Consider the following 17,513-nt stretch of genomic DNA (forward strand, 5'->3'; position numbering starts at 1 on the left):
CTGTCACCCTGGCGGGAAGGGTAAACAAACACTGCGGGGAATCAAACTTTAATCGAACCTCATTTCCTTCCGGTAAAGGGCCTCCTGGAGTATAGCACCACGGGGCACATTGTTGTTCTTGGTCAAGGACTATAGAGCCATTCTGTCCCACCGTGGTGTTTCCTTCAGCCGTCATTTTGGCGGTACGGGCGGCATTCCCTGGCCGATCCGGAGACCTTTGGAGGGATACATCATTTTGCATTGGTTTCCTCCCTGACGTGGGGACCCTTCTGATCCGCGCAGCTGGCCCGGATCGACGTCTGAACCGTCATTAACGCGACAACATCCCCGCTCGCCGCGGGTGGTCAAATAATTGGCACATGGACCCCAGTTCGGCTTAACGGGCTCATGCTGCAATTGGGTTGGAGAGGCCAACATTCGGTACTGGAGGCCCTGACTGGCATAGGACCCTTCATTGCTCCAATGTGAGGAATCATCCTAAGCTGCCATGCATCCTGTCACCGTCAGAGGGCTCCAATCAACGCAAGAGACCCTCTGTCATTCGGGCTCCCGTCCCCGTCCCTGATAAGCCAATCTTCCCTTGACCGATTCGAGGCCCCTTGTCGACACAGAATACCCTGTTAGGCACTGCGGGCCCCTACACGATACAGGAGCCCCGACCAATGTAAACCGCGGGCCCGGCCTTGTCTCTGCTGGGGTAATGGGCTCCCACAGCTCGGACCAACACGGAGCCGACTGTTCGTTGTTCGTGATCTCTGGCCAAAATAGAGGAACGCTTTGTCTCAGGGACTCCTATCGGTGCAAGAGATCCTTTAAATGACATTTGAAATCACGGCCCTATGGGTGGGGTCTTTAATGTGACCTACAGCCAGCCCTGCGGGTCCTTCAGTCTTCCAAACGGGCCATCGATCTTTGGCCTCGAGAGACCCTTCGGGTCCTCTTCGGGGCTCCTCGAACACCGCTCCGACTCGGGGCCACTTGGTACCACAGGACCACGTTAGGCACTGCGGCCCTGACCGACACAGGGGCCCGTCATTGTATCAGGTGCCCACTGAGTCGATCGCTTTGATCGACTCAGTGGGCACCTGATCAGCGCGCAGGGCCCTCTGGCTGGCATTAATATGCCCTGCGGCTCATGGCTAATGGCTCTGCGGGCGGGGCCCCTGAATGCGACCTCCAGTCGGCCTTTCGGGCCGTTCGGGCCCTCGAATCGAGCCCTTCGTCACTTGCCATTGACAGGTGGTGCAAATGATGTGCTTCGAAACGATGTCAAAAACTGAAATCCAATCCTCTGTTCGTGTATATATATATATATATATATATATATATATATATATATATATATATATCATTGGTTCGATGTCAGTCAGTACACTTCTCTAGCGTATTTGAAGTAATTAGTCGAAGCCATTCAAGCCAAATGCATGTTAGGAGCTCAAAAGATTTCGTGACCTGAAGTGTCGTAGCCTTGGTAATATAGAATCAATAATCGAGAATAGCATGGATAAGAGGTGTACAGTGTTGAAACTAGGCATAATTTCCAGGCTCGGTCAGTGGGCTCCGGGTCGTTTTCTCACCTCCCTTTACTTAGTTCATAGAATTGCAGGGTAAGTTACTCCTAATTGGATAAACATATCTTGTCAATTCTCATATATATTCCCATGAACATTTGAGGAGCTTTTAACCACACATTCAACACTCAAATGCACATAACAACTAGCAACAAGACGTGGACAATTTGGTACAAAACCAAACACATGTGTTTACTTTCAAGTAATACAACACGGCGACACAAAGGAATGCCTCGAACTCACCTAGGAAATACGTTCGTAAACAAAATGTACGTTTTGTAGTATGGTCCTGGAGCACTGTGTCAGCGTAACCCCTCTTACATGCTCATCACTCACATGAAACCAACAGAATCCCCCGTGCCGGCCCTGGCTCTCGCTCTGGCTCTGGCTCCAGTACCGACTCCTGCTCCTGCTTCTGCTCCTGCCACTGCCCTAACTCCTGCTCCAGGGTGGGCGACGTGTCGGACGGTGCGACGCATTGCAGCTGCGCGCACAGGCCAGCTGGAACCTATTACCGATGGCGTCTGTGAGGAAGACGGGATTAACGATGGGGTGCTCACATCGATCTCGGATGCGCACGTAGGCCGTAGGGCGCATCTGTGGCAAGTCTTAAAAGATGTAGGAACAGAACAGCGCTAGGACCTGCCTCCAGCTGAACTGCACATGTCGGTTCATCTTATGCAGCCTGAAGCTACACGCCTCGAAGCGCTTCAGGTGCACGATGATCTCTGTGCGGTGCAATGTACACCAACAGATGGTTCCCGGCGCTGCTGTAGGCGTTGCCGCCGCCCGGCTCCTTGTCACCAGTGCTCCCGCCTGGCCGGCCGGTCGCTGGGCTGGCTCTCGGCTGGGTTCCCGCCTGGCTGGCCGGTCGCTGGGCTGGGTTTCGGCTGGGTTCCCACCTGGCTGGCCGGTCGTTGGGCTGGGTTTCGGCTGAGTCCTCGGTATGACTGGCCGGTCGCAAACCGGCGGCTGCGCAGCTGGGTGCGGCGCTCGCACCCGAACCGGCTGCTGGCAGTGAGTGGCTGTGGTGCCGTGTACTGGCTCGGGCTGGTGAGCCGGCTACACTGGCCGGGCGCCGCCAGGTACCGCGCCGACAGCGTCGTCAGCGCCCGGCTGAGTCAGCCGGAGCGGGCCGGCAGCGTCGTCAGCGCCCGGCTCAGCCAGCCGGAGCGGGCCGACAGCGTCATCAGCGCCCGGCTCAGCCAGCTGGAGCGGGCCGACAGCGTCGTCAGCGCCCGGCACAGCCAGCCGGAGCGCGCCGGCGGTCTGCCGACGTCCAAACGGTCGGGCGACACTGCGGCGCCGTTTGGGGCGGACGTCCCGCGGTCGGCGTCTGCGATGGCGTTCGGTGACGCTGCTTGCCTGTTTTCCTCAGCAACAGGCAGCGAGAGGCTGGAGAGCTGCTCCAACTGACGCGCCCGGATCATGCAAACCTGGTACTCCCCAACGCTGACCAACTGTCCACTGAAGATTGACTCGGTAGTGGTGTGCGAAACCTGGTGGCCGGCCTCTTCAGATGATGCGCGCGCGCTCGCCCCCGCCGTTTTCGGGTCGTTCTCAGTTGGCAGGCCCAACAGCCGCATGATCTGCCCCTGGTGCCGCCGCAGCTTCCCCAACCGCGCCCGCTCCATTGGCGAGAGCAGCAGCTACAGCACGTCCTACTGGTCCGAACCCACGAACGGCGGCAGAACACAGCTCAGGTCAAACATGCCAGGCACTCAGGTTTCCGTTGGCCTCGATGGGAAGCTCCACGGCACGGATCTGTATGCAGATCCGTCGGATCTAAAGATCTATGGCTGCCCATTAGTCCCCAAACTGGGAAGATGCTATCACACATCCCCGTTAGCAAAAGCACAGCACACTACGTAGCTCCGTTTAAGTAGCGTACGAATTCACGCGAAAGGCTACGCCAACACGGAGTATCGATCTCAAAGCAGCTTGAGCTAACAATCCATCCCCGATACAATACGCCATCGAAAGCTTGGCGCAGGGCGGGGCAAGGAGTCCGCGCAGTTGACTGGCCGTCCGCGGGCTGAACTCAGTTGACTGGCGCGCCAAGAGAAGAGCCGCTCCAGTTGACTGGCCAGCGAAAAAGGAAGTGGGCTCATTTGAATGGCATGCCACATAAAAAAGCTAGTCTAGTTGAGTGGTGAGCGAACGGCATAACCTGCTCAGGCCTAGGACACAAGTCTGTAGTTGCCGTATATCTTTCCGCCGGGGTGAAACTGCCTAATGAAAACTTCAGCGTGTTTTGCGGACTTTACGATCCCATCTGTCTCTTTATATTCGCGCTAACGGAACGCTTAAGAACCGGTGTTATCCGCGCGCGGGCGGGCCGGCGATGATGACGTCAATAAAGTCGCTCCACGCCCGGCTGTGACGGCGGAGATGGCTGACAGCGAGCCGCTGGATGGAGTCGCCGGCGTCTGCGGCCCTGCGCCCATTGGTCCGTTGTCTGCGATGGACGGCTACCGGGGTAACTGACGCCCGCCGACCGTGCCAACGCTACGCGTTTTTAGGAGCACGAAGCGGAAGCGTAGGACGAGGCCGACAGGAATGCGCGGGCCGTTTCATCGATGTTTGAAAAAGGAAATAAAGAAGTGAAGACGTCATGTGAAAAGTTTGGTCAGCCGGAACCGTTTGGAGGTTATGCAGCCTAATGGTCTTTTACTTATCAGGCGGTAGCGCGAAAAAGGGCAGGACACCTGCATAGTCCATGTCGTTTTAGTGGGAGATATGTTCGATACATTATAAGCAGATCTGTGAGGGAATTGTCAGAGCGAAGTAAAGACGGCATTTTCCAAGGAGGAGCCCTAATTTTAGAAAAGCTTTTAGCATGTCTGTGTTGCTACTCGCATCTCATTCCCGCCAATTCACAGCGGCATAGTTATGCTCATACATCTTCTTCATATATCATATCATTCCTTCCACCACTGGCTCCTCATGGGTGGAAACCATGGATGACATCAGAACGATGAGACGTGTCCGTGCGCGTGCCACCTCGGCTTGTGGAGGCAGTGGTCAGCGTGTGGCTGCGCGCCCATGGGCAGCCACAGCGGGATAGCAGCAGTGACACGTGCGATGCTGTTATTGGTAATAATGTAGCCAGGGTGGGCGGTATGTGACAGAGACTCGGTTTATCGTCGTTGAGAACGCTGGCGACGACTTCACCGAGCGCGATATTGCGCGGCAAGTCAAGCGTCGCGATGCTCGACTTGGTGAATCAAGTCGCGATTCTTCACCAAGTCAAGCATCGCGAGCGGCACCCATCGGTGCCGGGCATGGTAAGAACTGGACGTTAACAGGGAAAAAGTTTTTAAAAGCATGCATTCTGATTCCAGGTGGGGGAGAGCAGACAATATATTGTGTCTAAATCCCGGATGTGTGCGACGGATACCCATGTCAGCGCCTCAGTCAAGGAACTGACTTCAGCTGTCACTCCAAATGTAATTATCGCTTTCGAGACGAAGTTCAAGACTCTTGGGTGAAATGATGGAACTACTAGAGTGTGATGTGAAGGTTCTCAACTGCACGTACTGAGGGCTAATTTCGAAAGCGTAGTTCAGGAAGAATGCAATCTTGTGAATCGAGTTGAACAGAACTGAGCATCCAAGAAACGCCTATCTGAGGTGATTGAAGACATATTTTCAGGTGTGCAATTGTCAGCAACTGACATGTGTGTTATCGATTTGGTAACGAGAGATGATCTGCAAGTTCCTCGAAACTCAACTGAATGATGTGACGTGTCAGTAAAACGTCTCGTGCAACACGGCACGAACGGTGCGGTGACAGGCGTCAGATTTGCCAGCTGCCATGCTAATGAACCCACAAAAAGGCTATTCAAGTCCGACACCTCTGGAAAGTCATACCAATTAGTGGGATCAATACGTTGGAAAGTGTCCTTTTCATTGGAGTTTAACGGGCAGAGTTTCACTGATATAGCGTTCGAGAGCTAATGCACAGATCACGTTGGTTGAGAATAGGCTGGCCACGGGGCTAACTCTGAAGGTTTCAGACGGGGGCGCGAGTGGATTTGCAGTGACTTACGGCTTTGGCTAGCATGACGTTAGCGTTGAAAAAAACGTTGCAAATTAGAGCGGCTATTACTACCAATGACCAGAACTTCTCGATTTTGTTACTCTCAGTACCCAGCCCCTCTCGGTTCAGGCCTCGTCATTGGGTAGATCTCCTATTCCAGATCGATTTTGGACAAGGTGGCATTGGTCGCTTTCTGGCCGATTTCTAGCGCACCTCAGGGATCGGACAGTCACCGGGTCGAGGCTAGTAAATCTACCTACATAGTTCAGTTCATTTTACGTCTTCATCCGTTTAGTCAGTGAGATCCAACAAAAAATGCCTCAAAATGGACAGGTCCATGTTCGGCGCACGAGACCGTGTCAACCGCATGCACGCACCTCACCCCCTCCCCAGATACGCCACTGCAATCGTTGTTTTCTTTACCGTCACCGTTCGCTGGTTTCTTTTGGTTACGTCACTGCATCATCGAAATTACTGTTTGGTTTTGATCCATGTTCCACAATTTTGATCCGTGTTCCTCAAGCCGTGTTTCTCAATATTGATTTTTTGCGTTTTCTATGTCAACGTAACGGAAAAATTAAAAACGCACCGAGCAAGCAGTTCGCATGTAAATACCTAATATCTAACCAGATCTACAGCTAGCTTTTCACGAATGCGGTTCTTGGCTCTGAAAGACGCATACATCTGCGATCAAGGGTTGCCAACTTATTTTGGCCTACGGTATTGTGTTTGGTTTCCTACGTATGTAGTTTGGTGTATTCGATAGCTTATCATGGCCGTTGTGTACCGCTGGGGTTTGGTACCTTGCACCAATGCGACCTTGCAACACGCGCGTAGCACGTGCTGCAAGGTGCAATTTTGGCTCATCCGCATTGCAGGGGCAGCGGAAAAATGCGCCCTCGCGGAACAGCCAAGCGGCCGCTCAGCATCTGGCTCAGCCACCGGTAACCACGAGTCGGAGCAACGAGACATTGGTGCATCTCAGTAGAGAATTAAATGGATAACCGCGTGATGCTAGACGTGTGGTCGCAAGTGTCACATGTCAGGTGTACAGAAGCGAATGAGATAGATTGGCCCGGTTTCGATGATTTTTCACGTTTGATGCCATATCTTGGCAGCCAGAGCGTGTAGAGGCGCGAATCCAATTCCCCAGCGTCGGTCAGCGTACCGTCCGCAATTAATGTGGCCAACACGAGCTTGTGTCACGCACGGCGGCACCAGTAACCGTCGGGCAATCCTGGTGTGTCAGTATTTGGAAAGAGCGGTGTAGAATACAAACGCTGTTTTGGAAACCGTAGCAATGCTCGCGGCGAAGTTTGCACCGTTGCATGCGCGTATTCATGGTTTGTATTTGCAGATTCATCCGTCATTTTGTGCACGATCTCGCCGAACATCAGCTTTGCCTTAGAAATTGCAATTTCACATTTTCGCGTCGTCCAGATGTCACAGTCTGGTCGCTCAGTCGCCACTGGTGAGTATTTCAAGTCAGACGGCGGGAGGCGCACGTGCCCTATGTTGCCGACGGCCAGCAGCAGTCATTCAACTTGAGTGCATTCACTCGATGTGCCAAAAATGTAAGCCACAGTGACGATTTAATGCATTAGTCGAATCTCTTGCTTTGAGAAATGTTGGATGAAATTCAGTCATCTTGAAGCAAAGTCCTTTGCTGCGGCAAAACAGCAGCCCACTGGTTTCACTGGGTGCATTTTGAAGTTATGATGCAGAGTGTTACAGTCCAGAGTATTGCAGCAGCTTTTACGAGTGACAGAGGAAATTAGGGAGATTCGGCACTCGCAGTGGCAGCTAGGACGACTTCCTTCAAGCTTTGGAAAACGAACTTGCACTTCAGCCGCTGTTTCAATTTGGAGGCTAAAATTTGGAACCCGTAAAACCATTGCTTAGGTAATAGTAGGCAGAGTTTTGGCTAAATACAGCATAATGCATCATTTGATGCTTCCGGACAACTTTTTTACTGCTTTGATGTGCCTCAGTAGCTTTGACGCATGACTATTTATTACGAAATTGGTAAGCGCCGTGGGAGCGTTTACCGTAGGCTCTAATGCTCGCTATTTTGATGAGCTTAAGATTGCAGTTTTTGCAGTAGATAGCATGGAGTTCTTCAGGCATTTCGAACGGCCACCACCCAGCACGCACATGCACATAAAGAGGGAGGGGGAGTTGGGAGCGGTCACTGACCGATTTCCGTCTGGGCTTTACGCGATTCACCCCATGTTCGAAAAACTCGCGCACAGATGAAGTTTGTTTCCCATCACCCACATACGTTCCTGGTAGTCAAGATATCACGATTGGTTCCCGCTATGTATCCCGGCAGCCAAAGGTCGGATCGGCCAAGAAATCTTAGGAGTAATGATCAATGCATCCAAAAATAATCCATGCACACATTGTCCTTGTAATATAGCGGGGCTTTTCATGCGTTTTAAAAGAGTCACATCCGTCGCTCAGTAGAGCAAGCCCGTAGGCACTTGTGTTACACAAGCACTTGTGTTTCTTGTGCTGTTGAAAAATGTAAATGCGATTTTGGTGTGAAAAACAGAGACTTTATCATCTACGATACATATGAATCGTGTTAAGTAATGGGGAAGAGCGGGTGCTAGGGTGCAGCATTCGAAGCTTGAAATGCAATTAGGCATTACGTAAGTTGTTAAGTGCATTTGCAAGGAGCATTGTTCAAGAAGATAAAACAGTGGTAATAGCCTTATTCCTCGGAGGAAAAACCAGACGCATGCTTATCTCCATTATTCTGGTTTCCTCCGAGGAATAAGGCTATTGCTACTCTCTTATCAATTAAGCACTAGACTAGATTCAGTGAAGGCTGAAACTTTGAAAATCCATTTAGATAGGGCTTAAGCCAATATTGCATGGTCCTGGAGAAAAGGAACATCGCTGATAAATTATTCGCAGGCGTCAACATAACAGAAGTAGCAGCCTGTGATTGGTCTGATATAGTAAACATACTACCAGGAGACTTCAAGGAGTTGTTCGCAAACCATGATAAGTCAGCTAGATAAACAGGTTCCTAGGGACACCGAATTTTGTGACATAAAACTGACCAAGGGAAAAAACATCTGACAGATGCCAACACATAGAGTGTTTCTCGGCTGCTTTACATTAGGGGCGGTTTATGAATAGTCCTTTAAGTGAAGTGAAGCCCCTCGCTGGCAACAATTTGCCTACCTAACGCGCCACCACCTGTGGGACCATTCCCTGACCCGCCACCACCCGTGGGACTACACCCTGACCTCCCACCACTCGTGGGACCATACCCTGATCCACCACCACCGGTCTGATCCACCACCGCCCGTGGGATGACGCCTGATCCCACCACCACCCGTAGGACCATACCATGATCCACTACCACCCGTGGGACCATACCCTGACCCGCCACCACCCGTGGGACCACACTCTCTGACCCGCCACCACTGAAGTAGCCGAGCCTCTCAAATGCTCTGAATGATTACTGGCCTGACACAAGCAGGCAGTGCTCTTCACTGCCTGGCCTCAAATGTCAGTCAGAGGGCCTCTGCCGACGTTCGGGGGCCACTTGGGAAAATAAGGGCCTCTATGCGGGCCAAAGGTATCAATGCTGCACACATGGCTCCGTATCGGTTGAAAAGCCTTGTCGGTCGGTTGAAAAGGGACCATTTAACAACAGGACAAGGCTCGATTATCACCAAAGGCCTCTTACATTAGCCGGCACTCCTCATTCAGTGGGGGAGAGGGGCTGTATCGTCGAGCGGCCCGCAGTGCCTCACATGGGATCCTGTGTCGGCTAGCTTCCCCTAGTCGCCCATGGGCACAACTGTAGAAGAAGAGCAGGTATAAGACACTAAATGCCAAATTTGTCCTCTTGCGTTGGTCGGTACCCGCTAATAATAAAATTATGTCTGAGAAATGACAAAGAAAGGGTTCACAAAGCGGCAATGGAAGGGCCCTGCGTCGGACAGGAGCCCCAGTACCCAACCGGAGGTCCCCGCGTCGTTGAAACGACGCGGGGACCTCCGGTGCAGTGCAGCTTACCAGGCGCCTGGCAAGCTGCACTGTGATCCTTGCGTCAGTTGTTGGACCTGCTGCCCCGTTAAGGAATCCTTATTGCATTCTTGAGGACCGCTGCTTGATCTGGGACCGTCTGTCCCGGTGAGAGGCGTCATGGAGAGGACCGGTGTATGATGTATCCCTCTGAGATCCCTCCGCCGGACCGAACCGAGCGGCGCTGACCGCGCCGCGGTCGCCGCTCGCCGCTAACACCAGGCGACGGCCCGCGAAAACGAGCATGCGTCGGGAAATAATGCGCTCGGAAGTCTATTAAAAGTAAACTTCATGGTTGCATGTTAATACGAGAGGATAACTTTCACCTACAGTTTTGAGCGGGGCCGACGCCGCGCCGCCTTTGGATACTTAAGCACCGGGTATGAAGCTGTTGCCACTAAATGCTACGAGCATGCATGCCCAAGACTATTCAATGTAATTTTCCATTAATGGATTTGGAAAAAAAGATGGTCATCGGTAGTCGAATGGGTGATAGCCGTATCAACAACGCATGTTTGACAGAGTATTTGTATCTGCGCAGGTGTTAAATTCACGGATGCTACTTAATCTGTAGAACCTCGAAGAAATAGTTGTAACGCCCTGCCATCAGTTCAGAAACGATTGAATAAACCATCTTAAAATGAATAGCGGGTTATTGGAGCCCGGCTATTTTATTTCATTTGTACATTTAAAATGCAATCAGAGTTGCGCGTTCTGCTGGCTCCTTGGTTATGTTTCAGTTAAAGAAGACGAAATATAAAATCGACGAAGAACATTGGTGGCAACCGAAAGCAAGCGAGCCAAATCTGAAGATTTTTAGAGAAGCTTTTCAACAGCAGTGATGCTGTCCTAGCAGGCACCGTTCAGTGTACGCACGGAACCGCAGCATCGCCACGGAGGTCTGGGTTTCTCCCTCTCATGGCTCGTGCTGGATGTCGTCGAGCTAATATTACCCGAATGACGGGCGAGATAACGGCCGTTCCAGGCACTGTCGCCCGCGGCCGGCCGTACCCGCCGCACAGCCGTCGCCATCGAGTGATGCCGGCTCGGGCGGCCGGTCGAGCGCGCGCCAACGATGGCACGTCGTAATGGAGACGCGATGTACAGCTGTCAGCTGCGTTAAGTGTAAGGCGGGCGCTATGACGCGGCGGCAGGGCTCCGAACACGCGCGCACGGGGCGTCAGACAGCCGCAGCGAGCCCGCGAGCCATACGGTGAGATGGTCGACACGCCCGGTCACCGCTGCGATGCAGCATCGAAAACCGGACTCTACAACAGCGGACGCTGCGGCTGCCCGCTCCCAGCACCGGCCAGCTCACCTGCGCGCAGTCGCCGTCTCAAAGGCGCCAATGGCCCGTGAGAGGGCCGCTTGTTGGGGCCGACACACCAATGTCCCGCGGCATGTGCGTGCCGTGCCAAGGCTGTGCTAGCGTGCGGTAGCACTTGTGTGCTCTTGCCCACAGATAAAGCGTTATTAAGTAGCACGATTCTTTTGTCGGTTTGTTGTGAATGCGAGCCCCGCCCAGATGGCGTCGGTGTAGCGCTGTTCGCTCACTGATGCTTTTTTCGTTGTGCGTATCATTTACATTACTCTGCGTATGATGACAAATAAGGCATCACCACCACCTCGTAGTTGTCCAGAAAGCGTCTGAGCTCTTGCCGCCTGGTTGAAGGCCGGTCCCGGGGTGCCCTTGGTGAACGATGAAGCAAAAGGCTCTCGAAGCTTTCGACTATGGTTGCATCAGAGTCCTAGCTTGTCTTCGGTGAGTAATAACAAGGACAACCCTCGAGGCTATGATGAATGCAAATGATTTCACCACCCGGTGGATGGTCGGCTGCCCTGGTCAGCCGCCGACAACAGGTAAATCAAGCTGGTCGACCCTCATATGAATGGTAACAAAAGGTAATAACCCGTCTGCAGGTGGTAAGGTAAAGGGTTCCCTCTCGAGCCGATGGCAAATGCTGGGTTAATTACGTCTGTGTGCCGGCTCCACGACATCGGTCTTGCGACAAAAGCTCCTATCGGCAGGACTGTTACAACATTACGTGTACTGCGGATGATTATACACAGCATTAATAATACGCTACAAAACTTATGCTGCAAAAACTTGCACTTGTCATTGCTTCTACTCCAATCACGTTTGCAGTCATTGCTTGCGCACGACATTACTTCTACTGCAAAAGGGCATACGCGGCATTTTTACTACACGACAAACACTGTATTTCAAAAATTTGTCCTCGTCATTACTTCTACTGCAAAGCATATACAGCCGCTGCTTATATACGGCATTACTTCTTCTACAAAGACTCGAACGCGCATTAGTGTTACAGCAAAGACGGGTGATCAAATCTGAATAAGTAATGACTGGTATGTATTTCTGCAATATAAGTTTTGCAGCGTAGCACTCATGTAGCGCATGAGCTTCTGCAGTAGAAGTAATGTCGTTTATCAGCGGAGACTGTGTAGATAAGTCTTTGCTGTTAAAGTAATGACAAGCATGAGTTTTTTGGTGCATAGGTCTTGCCGTGTAGCACTCATGTCGTGTATGAACTTTTCGCAGCAGATGTAATGTCGCGTATAAGTGAAGACTGTAAGTTTTTGCTATAGGTACAACTACATGAAAAGTTTTGGAAGTGTAAGCTTTGTCGTGTAGCACTTACGCTGTGTATAGTCTTTGCAGTGGAAGAAATGTCGCGTATGAGTAAAGTCTGCTTTAGTTTTTGCAGTAGAAGTGATGCCGCGTGTCACTGACATTGTAGCACTCATATCGGTCGGAGTTTTTGCCGTAGCACTAATGTCGTGACACCCTGTGTGCCTGTTACCCGTGTCCACAGTTTTTCGCTCCGGCAAATAGCAAACAAAGCTTTCAACGTGCTCAGTGCTGCATCGATACGGGCCGGCGCGCTGGACGACACCGCACGCGTCCCCAGACGGCCTGCTCAGCACGCCGCCGGCGACCACGTGCCCTGCTTCAGTCTGCAGTCAAGTCGGTACAACTTCAGCCCGCAAACTTGCCAAACAACCATTCAGTCGATGACCTTCAATTACTTTGGTTGGAGAACGGGGCCGCGGAGAGTTAGCCAAGTGCTGAAGCTCTGCTGTTTTCCTTTGGCTTGTGCCGTCCAGCTGAACGACGCATATTGTGGATTTCATAACGAGACTGAACCAGTGGAGAATGTTTTGAAGTTTGTTTTCTCCAGAGGCAACGGTAAATCATTATTCCCAAGCGCGGCTGTTCAAATGCAGCAAAATCTCCACCTGAAAGTTCGTCATCTGTGCGCTTAGACTCATGCAACATGCTATAAATCAAAAATCGTCACACCGTGATCACAAAAATGCGACTTCTGCGTAATCGCTTGACGCAGGCCCCTCGCCAACGTCAGACTGTGCAGAATCATGACAGCGCAAAGACGAAGCACCCGGCAGCAAATTGTGTCGAATGAATTGGAGCAGTATGCTGCAACTCTCCGTGCAATAACCGAAATATATAATCTCAAGAATGATTTTTCGGCAAGTGCCATTTTCTTAACAACTGTCGTTGGCTTATATGCTCAACACGCCTTCAGCCCACCATAGTCGTAACAAGTATCCGTAGTTACGTCCAAAATGTCATCTAGTTGACGTCTCCGATGAAATTGTCATTTCGCACCATTTAACCCTATGAATGTTTCAAGGGTCGTTAAGAATCGTAGGCACAGTGAGCCAAGTGGCCATTTCGGGATCAAGAGAATGATTGGGGTGATCCTTGCATGGATACAAATGTGACATCCATGTTAGGGCCCTAATGTTGAGAACATGTCGGAGACTTAATAGGCTGAGCGTAGCAGCGTGCGTTGTGTGCAATGATCCATTTTTCTCTCAACTCGACGGTATGTTGAAGCTTCTGCAGCATCGTTCACACCGTGGATACGCTTTAAGAAACAGCAGATTTTATTCTAATAGCCCTTTGTTCATTTTCGATATTTCTGTCTAATTTCGCAACACAAGCTTTATTGTGCACGTTATTGTCCACTACACTAGACAAATCAGACTAATTGGATCAGGGAAATAGAGCTAAACACCAATACTCTGCAGATATGTCTGTTGTTGAGACGATGCCTTCCATTTTGACGGCAAATACCTGGAGAAATTTCTACTGACAGGCCTTGTCAGCTTACCAGTCAGCAGCCTACTGCTGCAGCCCATGTCACAATTGTTAACACGATGTAGACCGCGTCGCACAGCTGGCGGCAGCCATCTTTGCTGGAGGCATGTAAATCGTCAGTCGTGCATGCTCGGAACGCACGTCCATTCTTGCATTGAAGGGGGTGCACTTTTTGTGTTTCCCACTAGTAATCTGGTTAAACGCGTAAACTTGAGTCAGTCAAATAAGCTTCCCGAATTCCTTCTCAATGCCTAAAATTCTGCAAGTGAAGTAGACACTCAGACGAAACGAATCGCATTACACTTGTCGGCCATCACTATGAACATCGCAAGAGCTGGGCCCACTGTACACATTTCTAGTTCGGCTCCAAAGCTTTTAAAATCGAAACTTTGATGCTTTTGGGCTTTGTCTTCGGCCAAAACAATGTCAGATAAGGCAATGTCATAACAGTGCTTGCTTCCAATTTTGAGCTCATGTGACCTTAACGTCAACTTGTCTTTGAAAAGGCCACGCACATTGACGATATCCAATGTGTCACGATCTAAACTATTGAATACAGACGGTACTGTGAACGCAGTGCCGAGGATTTTAAAGGGCCGATATCCCACGTCTTCGCTTTATAGACCTTTGGGAACAGCGTCATATATCAAATGCGTGGCATTTCGGGAAGTTAAAACTTTTACGGCCGACTAATAAAGTTTCTTTAATCAAGAAGTTAGGTCAGTAGTGATCCATTCGACATTTCGTAGGACATCTTCGAAAAGATAAGAAAGGTGCATCTTGGCGAGGGACAGCAGGTCGAACAATATGAGTTCGGGTATTCTCGGACGCAAATTAATGCGACGTTGAGCCTGAAAGCTTAACATAAACGTACACAAATGTGCGCATAACCATATTTTGGCACACGGCGAAACATCAAACACGCTAACTTAACCTGAATCTCATGTTTTACCCGAGGTTATCTTCACCTAGAGTGCGCTGAGATAGTAAGTTCGAAGATTTTGTCAATATGCAAGCTTTTTACTTTTCAGCTGGTTTCGGTGCCCCTTTTGGCCAATATACGTCTCTAATTTAGCACTCATTCGGCTCTGATCATATTTGCTGGGACGGTGATGCTTGCCACCGTGACAGTGGCTCAGTGTTCCCTCATGCTGCCGTGACAGTAGCTCAGTGTTCCCTCATGCTGCCGTGACAGTGGCTCAGTGTTCCTTCATGCTGCCGTGACAGTGGCTCAGTGTTCCTTCATGCTGCCGTGACAGTGGCTCAGTGTTCCTTCATGCTGCCGTGACAGTGGCTCAGTGTTCCTTCATGCTGCCGTGACAGTAGCTCAGTGTTCCTTCATGCTGCCGTGACAGTAGCTCAGTGTTCCTTCATGCTGCCGTGACAGTAGCTCAGTGTTCCCTCATGCTGCCGTGACAGTGGCTCAGTGTTCCTTCATGCTGCCGTGACAGTGGCTCAGTGTTCCTACATGCCGCCGCGACAGTGGCTCAGTGTTCCTACATGCCGCTGTGACGGTGGCTCAGTGTCCCTGCATGCCGCCGTGACGGTGGCTCAGTGTCCCTGTGACAGTGGCTCAGTGTCCCTGCACCGCACCTGCCAGGTGAGGTGGCGTGGTTCCGCCGCACTAAGTGAAAGGTCGCTAGAGAAGAGCTCTGCCGTGGCCCAGACGCGGAGTCGATTCCCAGAGCACTGCCACTGTGTATGAACCCCTGCTGCTGTTTCTGCGTTTCGTTGGCGCAATGTCTCACAATGATAAGTCAGATCGACGACAGACAGCGTCACGAGCTGAAGGTCCGTCCGGGTCACCAGCCCCGTGGGTGTCAGCTGCCAGGAGCAGCTCTCGCTGGGCACGGAGGTCAAAGGTCAAACGTGGGCAGGCGTTGATCGACCGGCCGACGGGGTGTGACAGGCGTCGCACCTTACACCTGTCACCACTTCCAAGAAGGACGGAACTTCAGTGCCGACTTTCCGCTTCCTTTACTTCCAGTACCAACTGAGCACCGCCTTTTCTTGGTGACCGCGGTTAAGTACGGAACAACACGACAATAACGTGTCGCTGAGCTCGGCGTAGCCAACAGTTTCAACAGTTTATGTTGGACGTAAAACAGTCTCTTCCCCGACGTTGCCGATGGAAAGGGGCTTGAGACGTGACGTTTTCGCTTCAGTTGATGAAGGTCACAATTGGTCGTGATACAGTTTATGATACCTTCGTATGGTTTAATCACGCTGCACGGCTCCAGCGCAAGTTTTAGAGAGATGAGTGTCTCTTGAACTATTTGACAGAAAACGTGAGGTGGCGGCGAGCAAGCAAAGACGAGTTGAGACAATTCACGGTCATGTCATGCAGAGTATTGATAAAGACTAATGATGACTAAAGGCATTTAATTCAGTCTAATATTTTGTGTTTTTATAAACACTGCGAAACATTTCAAAGCACTGGTGGGCAGGTGTATCACAGCGTCAAGATCAGTCAACATTGAGATCGTGGGATGCTCTCACACTATGTTATTGGCGACAGTTGGAGGACTGCGACGACAGCTGACATACTTTCACTTATGATAGCCGGTTTGGTGCTTCACAGGCCCGTCAAAAACTCAATGTGTAGGGCAAAACTTGACGCCATTTCACGCTACATACTGAGACAACATAAAGTGGTTACTCATAGTAAGATAATGATCTTGCAAGTAGCAAGGGTTACGGGGTTTTAGACGGTAAAGCAGGACGCCGTCCTGACTTTCCGCCATAATACGACATGCATCCTGATATGATGCGGACAGCTCTGTACGAGCAGAGAACCGCAGTGCAATGACTACGATTTAATTGGTGTCATTAGCAATGGTCTGCCTGTAACTTTGTGGGCTCTATACTCATCTACTTGTGCGTTGTCTTAAGATTGTATCACGCTTAACCCTCGCCCTACGAGAGGAGGACCCGTTTCCCCAAATATTTCATGAACAGCTCAGAGCACGGTGCTGAATTTTCCGTTAGCTGAGTGTAAAGCATTTTCTTTTAAATATTATAATAACTTGAAGTTGCAGACCTCAATGGTGTATGGTCTACGATCTCTCTTTCATGGTCATGTCGGCGGTATTTTTATCCTACCCATCAACCAGGAAAGGGTGACCAGGGACGCCCAGCCTGTGTGTACCGCAAGGTACAAAACCTTATGTCAATACTGGCATAGTAACTGAAACGTTGCAATGCTGCTGAATTCCCAGGTAGAAAACGGAAGACCTACTGAACATGCCAGAAATGAGGTGTAACCAAGGGAGTAAATAATTCAGGTCGAATGATTTTATACGTTTAGAAATATTACCGGGCTGGGATATGGCTAATGTAATAGGATAGGATTTCGATCAGCTTGTTTTATTAAACGGCAGCTTTCAGGATAACCTTTATTCTCTCCTCAGCCCTGGTCAAACGATATGAAAAACAGGCTCATGCATACATTAGGAGGAACGTAAAGAGTCACGAGAAGTTAAACATTCCCATCCCCCTGATAGCAAACACGCAATTGAATGCACCTGTTCTTCATTACGTAAGTGTTCATTGCACTGGCGGGGAGCATTTTCACATGGATCAGACAGTAGTATTAGTTTTATTCCTCGGAGGAAAGCCAGGAGAATGGATATATAGTTGGGTTGATATTTCGACAACATGCCTTTATCGAAATAGCAGCAGAAGTGCTTTTGCTTTCAGAAGTGACCTCT

At 50.6% G+C, this 17,513-nt stretch overlaps 1 protein-coding gene across 1 annotated transcript in view; it reads right to left on the bottom strand.

Moving 5' to 3' along the window:
• Positions 1-17,513, bottom strand: part of LOC119100471 (short transient receptor potential channel 3) — a 31,449-nt gene that overhangs the window by 8,434 nt on the left and 5,502 nt on the right. The window contains exons 5-7 of the mRNA XM_037223563.1: positions 3,008-3,220; positions 2,474-2,638; positions 1,933-2,055 (exon numbers count right to left, since the gene is read on the bottom strand). Of these exons, the coding sequence (XP_037079458.1) occupies positions 1,933-2,055; positions 2,474-2,638; positions 3,008-3,220 (501 nt within the window). The remainder of the gene's footprint in view (positions 1-1,932; positions 2,056-2,473; positions 2,639-3,007; positions 3,221-17,513) is intronic.

The sequence above is a fragment of the Pollicipes pollicipes genome, unplaced genomic scaffold, assembly GCF_011947565.3.
Source record: "Pollicipes pollicipes isolate AB1234 unplaced genomic scaffold, Ppol_2.1 Scaffold_4881;HRSCAF=5763_pilon_pilon_pilon, whole genome shotgun sequence".
In the NCBI taxonomy this organism is placed as follows: domain Eukaryota; kingdom Metazoa; phylum Arthropoda; class Thecostraca; order Pollicipedomorpha; family Pollicipedidae; genus Pollicipes; species Pollicipes pollicipes.